The sequence below is a fragment of the Nuphar pumila genome, chromosome 3 (genome assembly GCF_984573655.1).
Source record: "Nuphar pumila chromosome 3, dmNupPumi1.hap1.1, whole genome shotgun sequence".
Classification (NCBI taxonomy): Eukaryota; Viridiplantae; Streptophyta; class Magnoliopsida; order Nymphaeales; family Nymphaeaceae; genus Nuphar; species Nuphar pumila.
The window spans coordinates 138,581,972-138,598,543 of NC_143251.1; the positions used below are offsets into that span (position 1 = coordinate 138,581,972).

General features: G+C 38.9%; 1 protein-coding gene across 1 annotated transcript in view; it reads left to right on the forward strand.

The window, feature by feature from the left end:
- The first annotated feature begins 922 nt into the window (after positions 1-922).
- The window catches only part of LOC149844046 (U1 small nuclear ribonucleoprotein A-like), a 53,754-nt gene continuing 38,104 nt past the window's right edge, over positions 923-16,572 (forward strand). Inside the window, exons 1-2 of the mRNA XM_090000281.1 lie at positions 923-1,057; positions 1,896-2,068. Of these exons, the coding sequence (XP_089856407.1) occupies positions 976-1,057; positions 1,896-2,068 (255 nt within the window). The 5' untranslated portion in view covers positions 923-975. The remainder of the gene's footprint in view (positions 1,058-1,895; positions 2,069-16,572) is intronic.

A 16,572-nucleotide genomic window follows, 5' to 3' on the forward strand; every position in this document is an offset into this window, starting at 1 on the left:
AACGGGTTGGCGGGTTGGCATACCCCTAACACGAACACGACCCATTTAATAAACGGGTTAGGCGGGTCAACCCGTTTAAGCCAAACCCTAACCCGGCTAAGAAGCGGGTTGGCGGGTCGGGTCAGATTTTGCCACCCTAGATCAAACACATTTAGGATCCATACAAACCTGTTACATGAAATGCACCCAACACGAAGCAAGCCAACCCAGCGTTACTAAATAAAATATATTGCAATAGGCAGTAAGATATATTCAATTTACACACAGAAAGCTTTTGTTTTACTTTCTTTCCAATTAGTTTTATTACTCTGCTTTTTCCATTGCTTGTAATCACATCATCTTTCCCAAAAGTTCTAGGATAAAAACCCCGATGAAATGGAGTCACTTTAGAAACCCGATAAGTTCAAGTCCCGTGACCGATAAATTCTAGTTTTTTATTTCGGTTGACGATCCAATTCTTGGCTAGGTCCCCAGGGTCAGGGTTTGTGACAAAGAAGAAGGTCTGATTATAATCCGGGTCTGACCAATAGGTTCCCATTAGTATAGGAAGCCAAGTATGGTTTGTGAAATTTCATACCGGACTCAGGTCCGATCCTAGTTCTGATTAAGATCCGTGGTTGTTCAATGTAAAAGAGATAAAAATATTATTTTATAGGGATTGGATCTGGCCTGGTTCATGTAAGCGCTATAGGACCCAGGCATGGTTCTCTTTATGGTTGACCTGATTAGACCCGGGTCCGAACTAGATACTCGCACCTCAAAGTCAGATCCGGGTTTGGATACACGTGGATCCGAACCTGATCCTACCCGTTGACACCCCCTACTTCCAAACCTTGGATGACAAAACTGCCGCCACTATTTCCTTCAGATGCCTTTTTTGCCCTTTCAAGTGCGCCAAATTCTTGAGAAGGCCTTAGTTTTCACTTCGTCCTTTTATCAAACAAGTGCGCGCGCGCGCGCGCGAGAGAGAGAGCAATGGTGGAGTTGAGCGTGGGAGAGATGCCCCCCAACATGACCATCTACATCAACAACCTCAACGAGAAGATCAAGATTGATGGTACCCTCTCTCTCTCTTAATTGTTATTACTACTGTAAATCTATATTGGGGTACCATGATGTTTATTTGTCTTTGTTAGTTGGATGGCAAAAAGGTAATGATGGAGCTCCAATCACCTTTCCGCTAAAATTTTAGTAATCTTTTATAGGTCAAGGGGTTTTCTTCTTTTTTTATGTGTGTATATAGGAGTTGCTTGTGCTTAACAAATTGTTGATGGAACGTGAAAAGATTGAGAGTTTTAGGGAAAGGATGATTTGTTGGGCTGCACCGATTCTCTCCCCTTTGTATTATAAACAAGGGGTTTCCCCTTGTATTTATCAGTGATTTCATAAGCATTTATTACTCCAATTCTATATTTTTTACCTTTTGTGTTGGCCCTTTGTGGCTATTATGTGCATGTGTTGTGCTATTGAGTTTATTCTCATTTTGTGATTGTATTATCCCTTGGTGGATTAGTGCTTGTGCACTTCTTTTGTATTCTTGTTGAACCTTATTAGTTTCTCTATTGTATTTCCGCTTGTTTCATTACAGTTTGTTCTTAAGCCATGATTTCTACATGGAAAGCTTGCTGGCTGATATCCAAAGTAGAGTATGTTTATCTGTCATGCAGCTTTTAAGAGAAAGAAGTACTGCTGCTTTTGCATCTTGTTACATATGTTTGCTCTCATGCATGAACTGGAATTGGTTACTTGATGGGTGGTTCATTTTCTCTGACTAGCCTATTTTTGTTTGTCCCAATAGCTGTCAATGTAGACATGGTTTCTTCTAAGGGTGTCTTGTAGATGTTAATATTGTTTGACTACCTCTTTTCTGATAAAAAATTTGCTACTTTCCGCAGAGCTAAAAAAATCACTGTTTGCTGTTTTCTCTCAATTTGGAAAGATCTTGGAGGTGCTTGCTTTTAAAACTTTAAAACATCGGGGACAAGCATGGGTCGTTTTTGAAGATGTTACGTCTGCAACCAATGCACTTAGACAAATGCAAGGATTTCCATTCTATGACAAACCAATGGTAAGGTGAATGATCAATACTTGCTTCAGTTTATATGTTTGATAATAATGGCATATGATCACACATATACATGCGCACACATGCATAGATACACGTGTATACTCTAACATGTGCACACATATACACAGTAATGTGTCTGCTGACATGTCAGGGCTGATACTTGCAAATTACTGGTTGGCATGTGTACTGCGGTACAGTAGTTGATAACCTCTTCCTTAGATGGTGCTGACATGTGACAAGGAATGCTTGGGATAGACAGTCTACTAACAGAAGGCTGGGAAATGGGACGAGCAGCTTGTGTCTTAGCTTAACTTGTCTCGACAAAAACTCATACTGGCATGTAAATTGATATCTGCAAGCTGAGTCATAAGCTGCTTGTGAAGGCCACACAAGCTGAGTATGAACATGGGAAGCTCAGCTCTGGCTCGGCTTATCTCTCGTAAGCTCACTCCTTAGAAAATATGTACTTTTTTTAGTCTGATTTCTTTTTAACAAGCCACACGTCCCATTCCCAACCAACTACTTCACTCTAGTATATGACATTACTTGTATCTATCTATCTAGCCTGTTAGGAAATGACTTTGAATACAATAGGTTCAAGAATAAACCAATAAACATGCACATGAAGTGCGAATACTCACACCCACTAAGGGGTAACCGAATGCACATAAAGTGCCAACACACAAACCCACGAAAGGGCAAAGCCACAAAAGCTAAAAAATAATGATCTTCATTATTGGTGGGAGGTAAAACCCCAAAAAACACACTTTGAGAAGGGGGGGAGACCCCTTTTTATACAAGAGGAGAAAGGGAGATTGAGGGGGCCATTGGGGCTTCCACTAGGTAGTCGTTGGGGAGCCCCAACGGTCATATTTATGACCGTTGGGCACCCCAACGACTACACAAGTGGGCCCCCCAATGGTCCCATGTGATACATTTAATAAAAGGCAAATAAAGAAAGAAAATAGGAAAAGAGAAAAAAACCTAAGAGAAAAATACATGATGAAAAGACCAAAATACCCCTATCGGGTATTTTGGGTACAACATAAAAAATATACATACATATATATATATATATGATACATGATTATCTTTTAACATTACTTGTATCTATCTATCTAGCCATCTATCAGTTTATCCACCTATCTATGTATCTAAACACACACACAGGAAAAAAAGAAATTGGTTAAAAAAATAGATCTTCTGTTCTAATGAGCCAGCTCAAGGTTGGCTCATTTACCAGCCCCAGTAACAGGGGCATATTAATCACGATGTTAGTGCTTGGGTTTATGTGAACTGGGGCTGGTGGGTTGGCTGCCAATCACGACATGATGTTGCATGCATTATGTTCACCATTGGGATTATAAACAACCATCTCATGGATGTTATTTTCTCTTTTAATTCCTCCACACACCACACCCTCTTCTCAATTTTGTCCTTTATCATTAGTAATAGGGTTATTTTTCATGGAAAAACTTGAAAGATGCCATGATATATATATATATATATATATATATATATATATATATATATATATTCTTTTTCACCTGTCTACATTTCTTTCTTGTTTGGGAAAGTTGAGTTTGTTCTTTTATATAATGCTGCTGCTGCTGCTTGTTTTCTTAATAGAACTGAAATATTGAGTTTTTTTTTATAAACTTTGGTAGCCAATCTGTCCAAAGCCACTGAAATGAGAAAGATGACAAGCTGGCAATAGGGCTGCAGAAGGTCACGATTCCTAATGTCGGAAGTTCAAGTACCCGAGTCTCTGCTTCGTTAACCCTTTAGTATAGAGATCAGCCAGTTGTTCCTCTAACACAACATACATCACCTAAGTCTCTTGATCTTCAATCTTCCTACGAATGAAATGCTGGTCTATCTCGATGTGCTTAGTCTTCCCATAATGCACATGATTCAAGGATATTTTGATGGTGCTTTGGTTGTCACAAAATAATATGGATTTTGTAATCTTTTTTCCCAAGTCATTTAACAAGTGTCTGATCGACATTAACTTCGATATGAACGATGCCATATACCTGTACTCTGCCTAGTACTATATCTCGCAATCGCCTTCTGCTTTTTACTACTCCATGACACTAAATTTCATCCAACAAAAACACAGTAACCGGTGGTCGACCTATGTTAATCAGGATCACCAGCCCAATCTGCATTTGTAAAGACCATCACTTTTAAAACATCTCCTCACGATCTCTTCTCGTATACAAGACCATCTCCTAAGGTACCTTTCAAGTATTTCAAAATTCTTTTCACAACTTTCATATGCCTTGCTTTGGGATCATGCATGAATTGAGATACTTGATTCACAATGTACACAATATCAGGACATGTGTGTTAAAATATGTATGTATATATATATATATACATATACTTATATATATATACATCCGTATATATATAAGTATATATATACATATATGTATATATATACTATTTCTTTTTTAGTGAAATACCTGATAGGGGTATTCTTGTAAAAACAACCAATGTATTTTTGTGTTTTACTTTTTCCTTTTTTTCTTTTTCCTTTTTTCTTTTTTATTTTGTCTTTTTGCAAGACCACAAGGGGCCCCACTCTTGTAGTCGTTGGGGCCCCAACGGTCATATTTCTGACCGTTGGGGCTCCCAACGTCTACAAGGGAGCCCCCTTGTGGTCCCTTCATAGTGCTTCCCTTCTCTATAAATAGAGGAGGCTTTCTCCTCTTGTAAGCATGGGTTTTACACCCTTCTCTTCCTTTCTTCAATAATATCCAACTTATGACTTTAAGTCATTTTCTATATTTGAGAGTTTTGTGTGTGCACATTTGGTGTTTGTGTTCGTGGCTCTAGTGGTCACTCTTAAAGAGTGACTTTTGCTCTATTGGTGCTTTCGCCCTTTTTCATTACATGGTATCAGAGCTCGGTTGTGTGCCTCTCAACTTTTGAAGAAAGGAAGGACTTTTGGTGCCGATGAAACGTGACTCTAAAGTGGAGCTTTCTTTTAAGCTAAATGGGTCCAACTATCTCATGTGGGCCTCCGCTATGGAAATTCATCTTAGAGGTAAGAAACTTTGGGGTTTTGTTATGGGAACTACTCTCGAACCCTCTCTTGTTCTCACCAAAATTGAAAATGAAGTTGAAAAAGCTTTAGATGGCGATGAGCGCATCAAAGCTATTAATGATCATCAATCCAAAATTGAGGATTGTGAAACTAACCATGCCAAAATTTTGGCATGGTTTATGAATAATGTAGATCTTAAAAATTGTGCTAATATTGCCAAATTTAGAAGGGCCAATGAGGTTTGGTTTTTTCTTAAGGGTATGTATACCCAAAAGGATCTTGCTCGACAATTTTTTTGTCAAGAAAAAATCCGTTCCACCAAACAAATGAATATGAGTGTCCGAGACTATTTTAGTTCTCTAACTCCTCTTTGGGATGAACTTGCTCTTCTTGAGCCTAAGTGGGTGGCTCCGGAAGATATTGAATTAAGAAGGGAACAAATTGAAAAAGAACATTTTTTCCAATTTCTTCATGGTCTTCGCCCGGAATTTGAACAAGTAAGGCATCTCTTCTCCATAGAAGCAAAGCCCTACCTATTGAAGATGCACTTGCCGAGATATGTCAAGAAGAAACTCGACTTGGCTTGAGCATTAAGAGTGATGAAGTTTTGGCCATTACTAGGCCCGGGTCGAATGTTAAAGCATATAGACCTCCCCATTTTAACAAAAATAGTAATGGTCCTAGAAAGGGAATAATATGCCATTATTGTAATGAACCAGGATACATTAGACCGGTTTGTCCAAAACTCAAAGGGAAGGTTGCCGCGGTTGGAGAAAATTCTCCAAAGAAGGAAGAAAGTACCAAAGAAGGAGATATCAAAGAAACTTTAAATCACATCTCCGAAGTTCTCCAACATCTTCTCAAGACTTCTCCTTGAACATCCGGTGCCGCCATCGCCTACTCTTCATCACCTCCAGGTATGTGGATACTAGACTCCGGTGCTTCTTTTCATATGACATCTCATAAAAACTCTCTTTCAAATGTTTTTTCCGAACCCATATCCTCTTGTGTTTCAACGGCCGATGGTACATCATTAAAAATTGAAAGTATTGGAACACTTGATTTTAAAAACTTTTTCGTTCCTAAAGTAAGAATTGTTCCTAAAATCAATTTAAACCTTTTTTCTGTTTCTTAAATCAGCGATCATGGATGCCAAGTCTCTTTCTCACCTAAAGATTGCACCGTGCAGGATCTCCAGTCAGGGAAGCTGATTGGGCAAGGCCATAGAAGGGGTGACCTCTACTTTATGGATTTTTTGACTCTTCCATCTAAGTCATCTTGCAATCTTGTTAAAGACAAAAGTATTGGAATATGGCATGAGAGACTTGGCCATCCAAATTTTGTAAAAATGTCTCTTTTTCCGTTTTGAACAATACTTGTAAAGACAATTACATGACTTGTAAAGATTGCATTTTTGGGAAATCTAAAGCTACTCTATTTCCTCAAAGAAGTTACTTTACCACTCGGCCATCTGAACTTATTCATTCCGATGTGTGGGGACCTTCCCCTATTTTGTCTAAAGGAGGTTTTTCGTATTACGTGGTCTTTATAGATGACTTCACTCGATTTACGTGGATTTACTTTCTAAGTCGCAAATCCGAAGTTTTCTCCTTCTTTAAAGAATTTCATGCAATGGTCAAAAATCAATTTTTGGAAAATCTATCTATTCTTAGGTCCGATTCGGGAGACGAATATATGTCCAATGATTTTCAAAACTATTTAAAAGAAAATGGAATTTTTCACCAACGTTCTTGCCCCAACACTCCGCAACAAAATGGTCTTGCGGAAGGAAAGCATAGACACATAATACAAACTACAAGAACGTTATTAATTTCAAGAAATATTCCAAAATCCTTTTGGGCCGAAGCAATTTTAACCTCTACATATCTTATCAATAGAACTCCTTCATCCTCTTTGAAAAATCTTTCTCCATTTGAAACACTTTACAATATGTCTCCCGATTATAAAAGACTAAGAATTTTTGGATGTAAATGTTTTGTTATAACTCATAAAAATGATAAACTTTCTCCTAGGGCTATTGAATGTATCTTTTTGGGTTATGACGAAAAATAAAAAGGTTATCGATGTTTTGACATACTTAAGAACAAACTTTATACCTCTAAAGATGTCACATTCCTTGAAGAGGAAAATGGTTTTTCGCACCAACCAAATGAAAATATTGATTATTCCTTTCTATTTGACTTGTTGCCTCAAGAAAACATCATAGATGATCATATTGATCCTAGTGAATCCCTTAGCGAAGATCATTTTGAACATCCAAGTGATGATCAAAATTTAGAAGAAAATGTTTCAAGACAAAGTCAAGTCTACTCTAGAAGGAATGAAAGAAATCCTCCTTGTGCCCTTGAAAAATTTTCCCAAAGTGAGTCAATCGAAGAGACCTCTCAAAGAAGATCAAATCGGATTTCCAAAATACCAAATAGATTTGTTTCGTATGATTCATTTTCTCCTAACTTTCCAGCATGCCTACTTGCTCTTCACTCCTTTCATGAACCATCTCATTACAATGATGCTAAGCAATATGCTCATTGGAATGAAGCTATGAAACTTGAACTTAATGCTCTTAAAAGGGCATAAACTTGGGAAATCATTGATCCTCCCAATGGCAAGAAACCCATTGGATGTAGATGGGTTTTTAAAGTAAAAACTAAGAGTGATGGTTCATTGGAAAATATAAGGCTAAGTTGGTTGTCAAGGGATATGCCCAAGAGTATAGGGTAGATTATGAAGAAACGTTTGCCCCGGTTGCTCGAATGACTAGTGTTCAAGCTCTTATTGCTATAGCCTCAGTTAAAAAATGGCCTATTTTTTAACTTGATGTCAAAAATGCCTTTTTAAATGGTAATTTAAATGAAGAAGTTTATATGGAACCGCCTTCAGGTATGAACTTAAATGGAAAAATTTTGAAATTAAAAAAGGCTCTATATGGACTTAAGCAAGCTCTTAAAGCTTGGTATGATAGGTTTAGTAACGTATTAATCAATTTAGGTTTTTCTTCTTGCTATACTGACACTGCTCTTTTTGTTAAAAGGACAAGTGACTCCATTATTATGCTTCTACTGTATGTTGATAATATGATCATTACTGGAAATGACAAAAAGGGAGTAAATGATGTGAAGTCTATGTTAAAAGAAACTTTTGACATGTCTGACCTTGGTTATTTGAGATACTTTTTAGGGATTGAAGTGGCTTATTCCCCGCGTGGGTACATCCTATCTCAAATGAAATTGGTTGCAGAAATTTGTACCAAATCAGGAATATCTGATGAAAAGAAAGTTGAGACTCCTGAAGTTATTAATGCAAAACTGAGACTTGAAGATGGTGTTCTTCTTGAGGATCCAACCCCCTACCGTCAATTAATCGGATCTCTCACCTATCTATCCATTACACGTCCAGACATAGCTCATGCAGTTCACGCAGCAAGCCAGTTTCAGCATGCACCTACTTCGGTTCATATGGCAGCCGTAATAAGGATTGTGCGTTATATAAAAAATACTATATCCAAGGGACTCTTCTTATCCTCTTCCTCATCTCTTGACTTAACTGCTTTTACTGATGCTGACTGGGGAGGAAATCCCAATGATCGAATCTCAATAACGGGTCTTTGTATTTTTTTAGGTGAATCCCTCATTTCATGGAGATGCAAGAAGCAGCAGAAGGTTTCACTGTCATCCACTGAAGCTGAGTATCGGGCCATGGCAATGGCAACTATGAAAATCGTATGGCTCAGAAGTCTCCTTGCTGACATGGGCGTTCCCATTTCCACTCCCACCAAGCTCTGTTGTGATAACAAAAGTGCGATATACATTGCCAGCAATCACACTTTTCATGAGCGGACCAAGCATATCGAAATGGATTGCCATTATGTCCGAGACGAATACCTCAGAGGGACTATCTCATTACCATATGTTACTTCAGAGTATCAACTAGCTGACTTCTTCACCAAGGCGCTCCCAACTCCACGTTTCATGTTTCTCCTTAGCAAACTTTCGGTCTTCTCCCCGTAAAGTTTGAGGGGGCGTGTTAAAATATGTATATATATACATATACTTATATATATACATCCGTATATATATACATATATGTATATATATACTATTTCTTTTTTAGTGAAATACCTGATAGGGGTATTCTTGTAAAAACAGCCAATGTATTTTTGTTTTTTACTTTTTCCTTTTTTCCTTTTTTCCTTTTTCCTTTTTTCTTTTTTATTTTGTCTTTTTGCAAGACCACAAGGGGCCCCACTCTTGTAGTCGTTGGGGCCCCAACGATCAGATTTCTGGCCGTTGGGGCTCCCAACGTCTACAAGCGAGCCCCCTTGTGGTCCCTTCATAGTGCCTCCCTCCTCTATAAATAGAGGAGGTTTTCTTCTCTTGTAAGCATGGGTTTTACACCCTTCTCTTCCTTTCTTCAATAATATCCAACTTATGACTTTAAGTCATTTTCTATATTTGAGAGTTTTGTGTGTGCACATTTGGTGTTTGTGTTCGTTTAAAGAGTGACTTTTGCTCTATTGGTGCTTCCGCCCTTTTTCATTACAATGTGAACCTCAAATACTGTAACATCCCAACTATGCTCCTATAACGAGTAGGATCTTCGTACAATTCTTCTTCTGCACCCAAATATCTATGTATAACAATAGGACTATGTAAAGGTCTACTATCATTCATACATTCTCTGGCTAACAAATCAAGATTGTATTTATATTGAGAGTGCATAAGTTGATCCCCTATCTATCCACTTCCACACCAAGAAAATACTTCAATCTTCCTAAGTCCTTCATTTTAAATCTTTTACTTAAGAGATCTTTTGTATGGCTGATATGTTCCTCTGAACTACCTCTGACAATTATATCATCAAGATATATCAACAACAAGGTGATGTGTTTTTTTACCTTTGAAGATAAACAACGAATGATCAAGAGGAGATCGATAAAACCCATGATTTTGAATTTCTAGGGAGAATCTCTTGAACCAAGAACGAGACGATTGTTTAAGATCATATATCACCCTTTTTAATTTGCAAACATACAAGTTCAGATTTCCTTCACTTTAGCCAGGAGGTCCCTAAAAACCTCTTCATTGAGATCTTCTTGCAAGAATGCATTCTTGATATCTGATTGACTCAACGACTATCCATGTTTAACTGTTAAAGATAAAATAATTCTGATTGTCCCCATTTTAACAATTGCATTGAACATTTCGGCGTAATCAAGTCCATATTCCTGAGTGAAGCCTTTGGCCACAAGTCTGGCCTTGTATCTCTCTGTGCTCCCATTGGGTTTATATACTTAATTTTATAAACCCATTTAGAACCAACAACATTCTTCTCTGTCTCATTATTTCTTAAGTTTGGCACTCATGTAATGCCTACATCTCCTCTTTCATAACTTCTATCTACCTTTTATTTTTAGCAGCTTGAAGGAAATGCCTTGGCTCATTGTGCTTCTATATTTCAGTTACAAATATGATGTGTTCTTGGGCCTAGGGTTTAAATTTTTGGGCAGAGCTCAGTTAGGTCAAGTCAAGGTTAAGAGGCTAACTCAGTAAACAGGGTATTGAGTTCTGATAGGTTTCAAGAGAAAAATAAGAACTCCCAAATGGTGTGGCAGAAAAATCCCAAATTTTGAGGGATGATTCTAGACACCCTAAATTAGGTTCGATTAAAATTTTAGGGGTAGACATTACAGGAATATGGAGATATGATTTTTGGAAGTTGTAGGTATTTTCACTACTGGACAGGGACATACTGGGTTTGGGAGTGACAGAAACGAATTGTAAAATCGAGTTCTTCGTACATAGAGCTCAATAAATCATGAATTTTGGCGGGTTGGTTAAGGACACCTTGACGAACATTGAGTCAAAAAATCAGACTCAGATCCCTCACGGTTAGGGCTAGGTGAATTTTAGAAGTTTAACAACTTTTTTTGGGTTCTACAAAAACTAGGTGGGCTGAATTGATTTCAGGTAGGTTCTAACTTAGGTTTGGGTCAAGGGAATGGCTTGGTTGACTTACTTGGTTTAGGCTGACTCAGGTGGGGTTTGTTACAGAGGCTGGGCTGGCTGGATGAGATCGTATTTACCAGGGTTTGGCTCAGGTTGGTGCGGACCACTGGGACTCGGGTTGCACACGTAGGGTTGAGTTAGACCTTGGGCAGCAGGATAAGCTCCAGCGTAGTGGACTTGACCTACTAGAGGTTTTGTTCACCAAAGTGAGGGAGTCAGAGGGCCAAGCTCTTGAGAGAGATAGAGAGAGTGACGTCCTTAGAGAGAGAGGGTCGTGAGATAGGGAGAGAGAAATTCAGATTCATTTCAAAGAGGAATAACCAGAGTTACTGGAAGCTTCTTAGGTAGGTGGGAAGCTCGCTTCCCGAAAACTCGCTTCGGAAGCACGATACTCCTCGCTTCCGAAACTTCATGGGAATCTCGATTCCCCCACGCTTCTTATATGTTTCCCACACACGGTCTATGCTTCATATATGCTTTTCTCGCGTTTCTTTTCAAGTTTTTCATGTATTTTTTCTCACGCTTTCACTCACTTTCCATGTACTTTCTTTAAATTAGTAACCATCATTGTTAGATTTAAACAAAAATTTAACTCTTTTACTGAAAAATCACGAAATATAAGAATGATCAATTTTATTTTAGTTTTTATTTGTTTCTAGTTTGATTCCTATTCAATTACCATATTACTTCATTTTTTTAATATTTCGCTTTTAAATTGATACTTCGCTTCCCGCTTCCTATAAATTTTAAAATGCCTCGCTTCTCGCTTCCGCTTCCCGTATCGTTTCCTGCTTCCGCTTCCTAGTTTGGCAACCTTGGGAATAACAAGGGCTATATATAGGCATCGTTTGATATTTTTCAAAGAGGAATAACAAGGGCTATATATAGGCTGAGAGGGGAGATTCATAAAGCCTTACACAAATCACAAAATATTTTTAAGTGCAAATCCTAATTCTAGATAAAACCTAAATGAACTAAAACTAAATCTAGTTAAGCCTCATTTGATTAGTCTAGTTCTGGACCCTTCGGAAATAGACCAGTCATTGGTCTTCCTTCTTCATTCTTAGAACCATTATAAACCCACTTGCACGTCCTTTCATTGAGCTCCAGAAATAGGAGAAGACGCCCCCCTAGGGTGGGTCCCACAAAGCTCCTTCCCTTTTCTTAGCCCCCCTACTTTTAGGACCTCTAGAAATAGGGTGCTCTACTTTTAGGTTCACCAGAAATAGACCTAGGCTAAACTTAGCTTCTTTTTTAGAATCTCCAAAAATAGACCTAGGCCAATAATAGGTTCTCAACAAATAACGAAGGCCAGAAATAAGGTTATCCAACTTTAGCCAAGGCAAGAAATAAGGTTCTCCAATTTTAGCCAAGGCCAGAAATAAGGGTGGACGCCCTCAGGGCAGGCCCCACCGGCTAACAACTCCTTGTTGAATAGTTTTTGTATCTAGGTCAAATTGATCTATATCATCCCCTTGCGATTTGCCTAGTCCACTAGGCACGAATCTGAGATATGTTGATCCATTGACAACCACATATTTACACTTCAAATGTGTTCGCCCAAGTGGTAGAGTGAAGCCATGGTTGAACTGTCCACTCCCTACCCTCCGCAACCTTTTCTGCTCTTTCTCCTCCTGGATCAAAGGCAAGAATTTTGTAGGCCTCAAGCTTCTCACGATCAACAGAGTTCCAACTTCCACCCATCAAACACAAAAGAGGGTTTCTGCATGTGCTCATTGTCCAGGTTCTTGTTTTTAGGCACAAACCTTGCTCCTATGCCTTGAATCTTGTGTGGTCTTGGCTTTCTTCCTGAGAGTATGTTGCTTTCCAAAGTTTCCACACCAATAACCTTTATGCTAGGATTGTTGGTTTTTAGCAGAGTTGCTAGTCGGGGAAGCAGGAGCGGGAAGTGAGAAGCGAGGCACCTCCAAAATTTTAGGAAGCGGGAAGCACGAGACAACTTAGAAGCGAACCAGGAATCGTATCGGAAGCGACCTAGAAAGCGAACAAGAAGCGACCTAGGAAGCGAGGGGTAGCGAAAAAAGAGAAAAAAAGTAAAAAAAACACAAAAAAACACAAAAAAATGAAAAAATAAGGGGAAGCGAGATTCCCCTAAATGGGAAGCGCGCTTCCTACTTCCCCGCACGTTTCGGAAGTGTCACGTTTTGCGCTTCCGAAATGCGCTTTGGGGAAGTGCGCTTCCCCATATGCTATGGCGCTTCCGCTAACCCTGGTTTTTAGATAGCGACCAATACCAGTAATAGTACCACCAGTCCCAATCCCAGCAACGAATATATCAATCATGCCTCGTGTATCCTCCCAGAATTCACGACTAGTCATCTCATAGCGAATCCTTGGGTTTGCAGGATTGTCAAACTGCTTAAGCATGTAAGCATTAGGAGTACTAAATTTTTTTTCTGCCTTTTGAACCACTCCCTTCATAATATTAGCAGCATACAGCTCTGCACCAAATCCAAACTCATTGACGAAGGCATTGTTAAGATTAGTTTATATCCCTTTGCTGCAACAATAAATGCAAGACCAATGCCTGTGTTTTCACTAGTTGGATCCATCAAGATGCTCATTAATGCCTGCTCGGCAACTAAGTAGTCACTCTCCTGAACCACCACACTGAGGAGACCACCTATGCATTGTGCAAATGCATCTTGAATCACGCTCTCAGCCTCAAGGATGCGATCCAACCTTCACAATCGGCCATTTCCTGCAACGTAACAGGCTGAGCAATGGGTGACTCAGTCTGCGTATCTTCTTCATCCAGGAGTGCACGGTTATCGACAAACAAGAGGGATTTCATTGAGATAAGAGCTCAAGCCTTCCGTTGTCGGGTTAGTTTCAGCGTGCAGCTGGTTTTCAACTTTTGGACCCATGAAGTAACAACAGTAAAATGGTCCCAATTTGTCAATCCCTTCAGGGAAGTACCTTTCCCAAGCAGCATTCAGGCCAGGTTCTTCTTTATAGATAAATGCATCATCAACGCCAAACTTATTTTTCAAGAGGTCAACTTCCGTGCTACCTGCAATCCCAACGACATAGCAACCTAACATCTTGGCAAACTGGCCAAGAAGCTGCCTAACTGCAGCTGATACATATACAAAGTCTCCTTTCTTAGGGGAGCGGACCTACTCGAACAGAACGACAACATATGGTCGCCTACGAACAGTTTATGCTAGCTGCTCCGAACTGACTTAATGTTTTTACCAAGGTTGTAAGTATCGTATCGTTACCCGTATCGGTCGGGCCCAAAGTAACACTGTATCATATCACATCATAAATGTATCTTAAATTTTTAATAAAAAAATCAAGAAATATCAGAAAAATTAGCAAAAATTCTAAAAAACCATATTTACATGAAACAATGATGAATTGCACAAAATACAACTATAAAAACACATATGAAGTAGTTATGTCTTCATGAGCCGCATAAGACATCATCAAACATAAACTAATATAGAATCATAGATAATATTGCATGCATATCTCACAAGAACAATGCAAAATATTAAATATCTTGCATTAAGAACATGCCACAAGACTCATACTTTCGTATTACATAAACAAAAATATTATGGCAATAGTTGCACTCGGTTTTCATTCGGTTTTCACTCATTACTTGAGTGCCTCATTGCCATGCCGGATCATTTTATGCCATCTTTGTTGGAGTGTGGAGCCTGATTTCTACCTTGATATAAATCTTTAATTTTCGTGGATCCAACTTCTTCGTAAGTTGGCGAGGGATTGTAAGGGGAGCAACACTCCTCGAGGCGATTTTTTTTTGGAGAGTAGCTTTGTAATTTTACTCATAATAAAGATTTTTTACCTTAACGCATTTTCTTGAGTAGAAAAATGGTAGAAATGCACTTTATAGGAAGAGCCCTCTCTTGCACATGAGAGAGTAGGTGTTCTCGCCTCCCTCATTCTGTCCATCGCAAGGGCCACTGTCCATCGCAGGAACGAGCTTTGGGTCCAACACTACATCAGCGATTTCTTCAGTTTTGGGACAGTAAATTGTGGCTTCTACAGTAATAGAACCATACTCCTTGTAGCATATTTCTTAAGAATTCCCAAAGCGCGTATGATTGACTATTGAATTTGTTCACGTGCTCTCCACCAATATCAAAGTTTTCCAACGATCTTTGAATCTGTGCATGCATTTAAAGTAGAGCTTGGTTTTTTGCTTATTAAACCAACAGACACCGCGACTGGCTAGGCTGAGGATGGCGAAGAAGTAACTTGGTGAGACTCTTTCTCCAACAGACCCTTCAGGAGCCTCATTTGCCTTGGTGACGATGACAAGAGTTCTCTCTGTAAGATTACGTATCACCACCAAATAAGACTACAAATAGTCTTAAAAAGATTACACAAAAAGAACCACAAAGGTTCAACTCCAATACCCAAAAAAGGGTATGCAATAAGGAAGAAAAATTATATTAAATGGTTGGGAAAAACCCACACTTGAATAATACATTGTAAAGGGAACTTGCCCCATATTTATACATGAAATAAGAGCTAAGGGGAGGGAGTCGTTGGACTCCCAACGGCTCTAAATAGAGATGTTGGGAGTCCAACGTCTCTCTACCTTTTTGACTTTAGTCAAAAAGGTTTACAAGTGTCAAAAATGAAAAAATAAAAAGTAGAAAAAGTTATCCTAACTAAACTAATACTAACTAAAATAAAAGAAAGACTTATTCATAGTTAGTCTAGGAGATTACATATTATTTAACACTCTCATCAGGTTGGATCTATGCTCTGTGACATTCGAATCGATGCCAAAATCGACGTGCTCCTCGTGAATGCCCGCCCCCACTATGGTTAGTGGGTCGGAGTTGTTGCTGCGCGGCTTGGACGCTCTCTTTGAGTTGCTACAGCAAGTTTGAGATGTTTTGGAGGCTGGTTCCAAAACCGGTCCCGCGGGCAGGGGTAGGCTTGGTTAGGTCAAGTCAAGGTCAAGAGGCTAACTCGGGTAAACAGGGTATTGGGTTCTGACAAGTTTTGGGAGAAAAATCAGAACTCTCAAACGGTGCAGCAGAAAACCCCCAAATTTTGAGGGATGATTCTAGACACCCTAAACTAGAGAAAAGTAACATCTACAACTCCCAAAATATGATACCTATGGTATGGCTCCCAACTCATTAGTTCTTTTTCCCAATGTGCATCAAGATGGGTACGGTTTTAGACCTTCCGTAATCAAGACTGTTTGAAGTTTTTTCTTGTCATTACTTTTGGTGATTTACTTTTCTTTCCTTAGGTGTTTATTTCATTGTTCTATCTTGAACCCTGAAAAAGAAAAATGAGCAGCACAAATGTGTGACCTGCTACAATGTTGCTTAAAAGAATAATTCATGTTGATGACTGAGAACACAAACTGCTTGCTTCAGGAATCAAGAACCACAACATAAAACTTG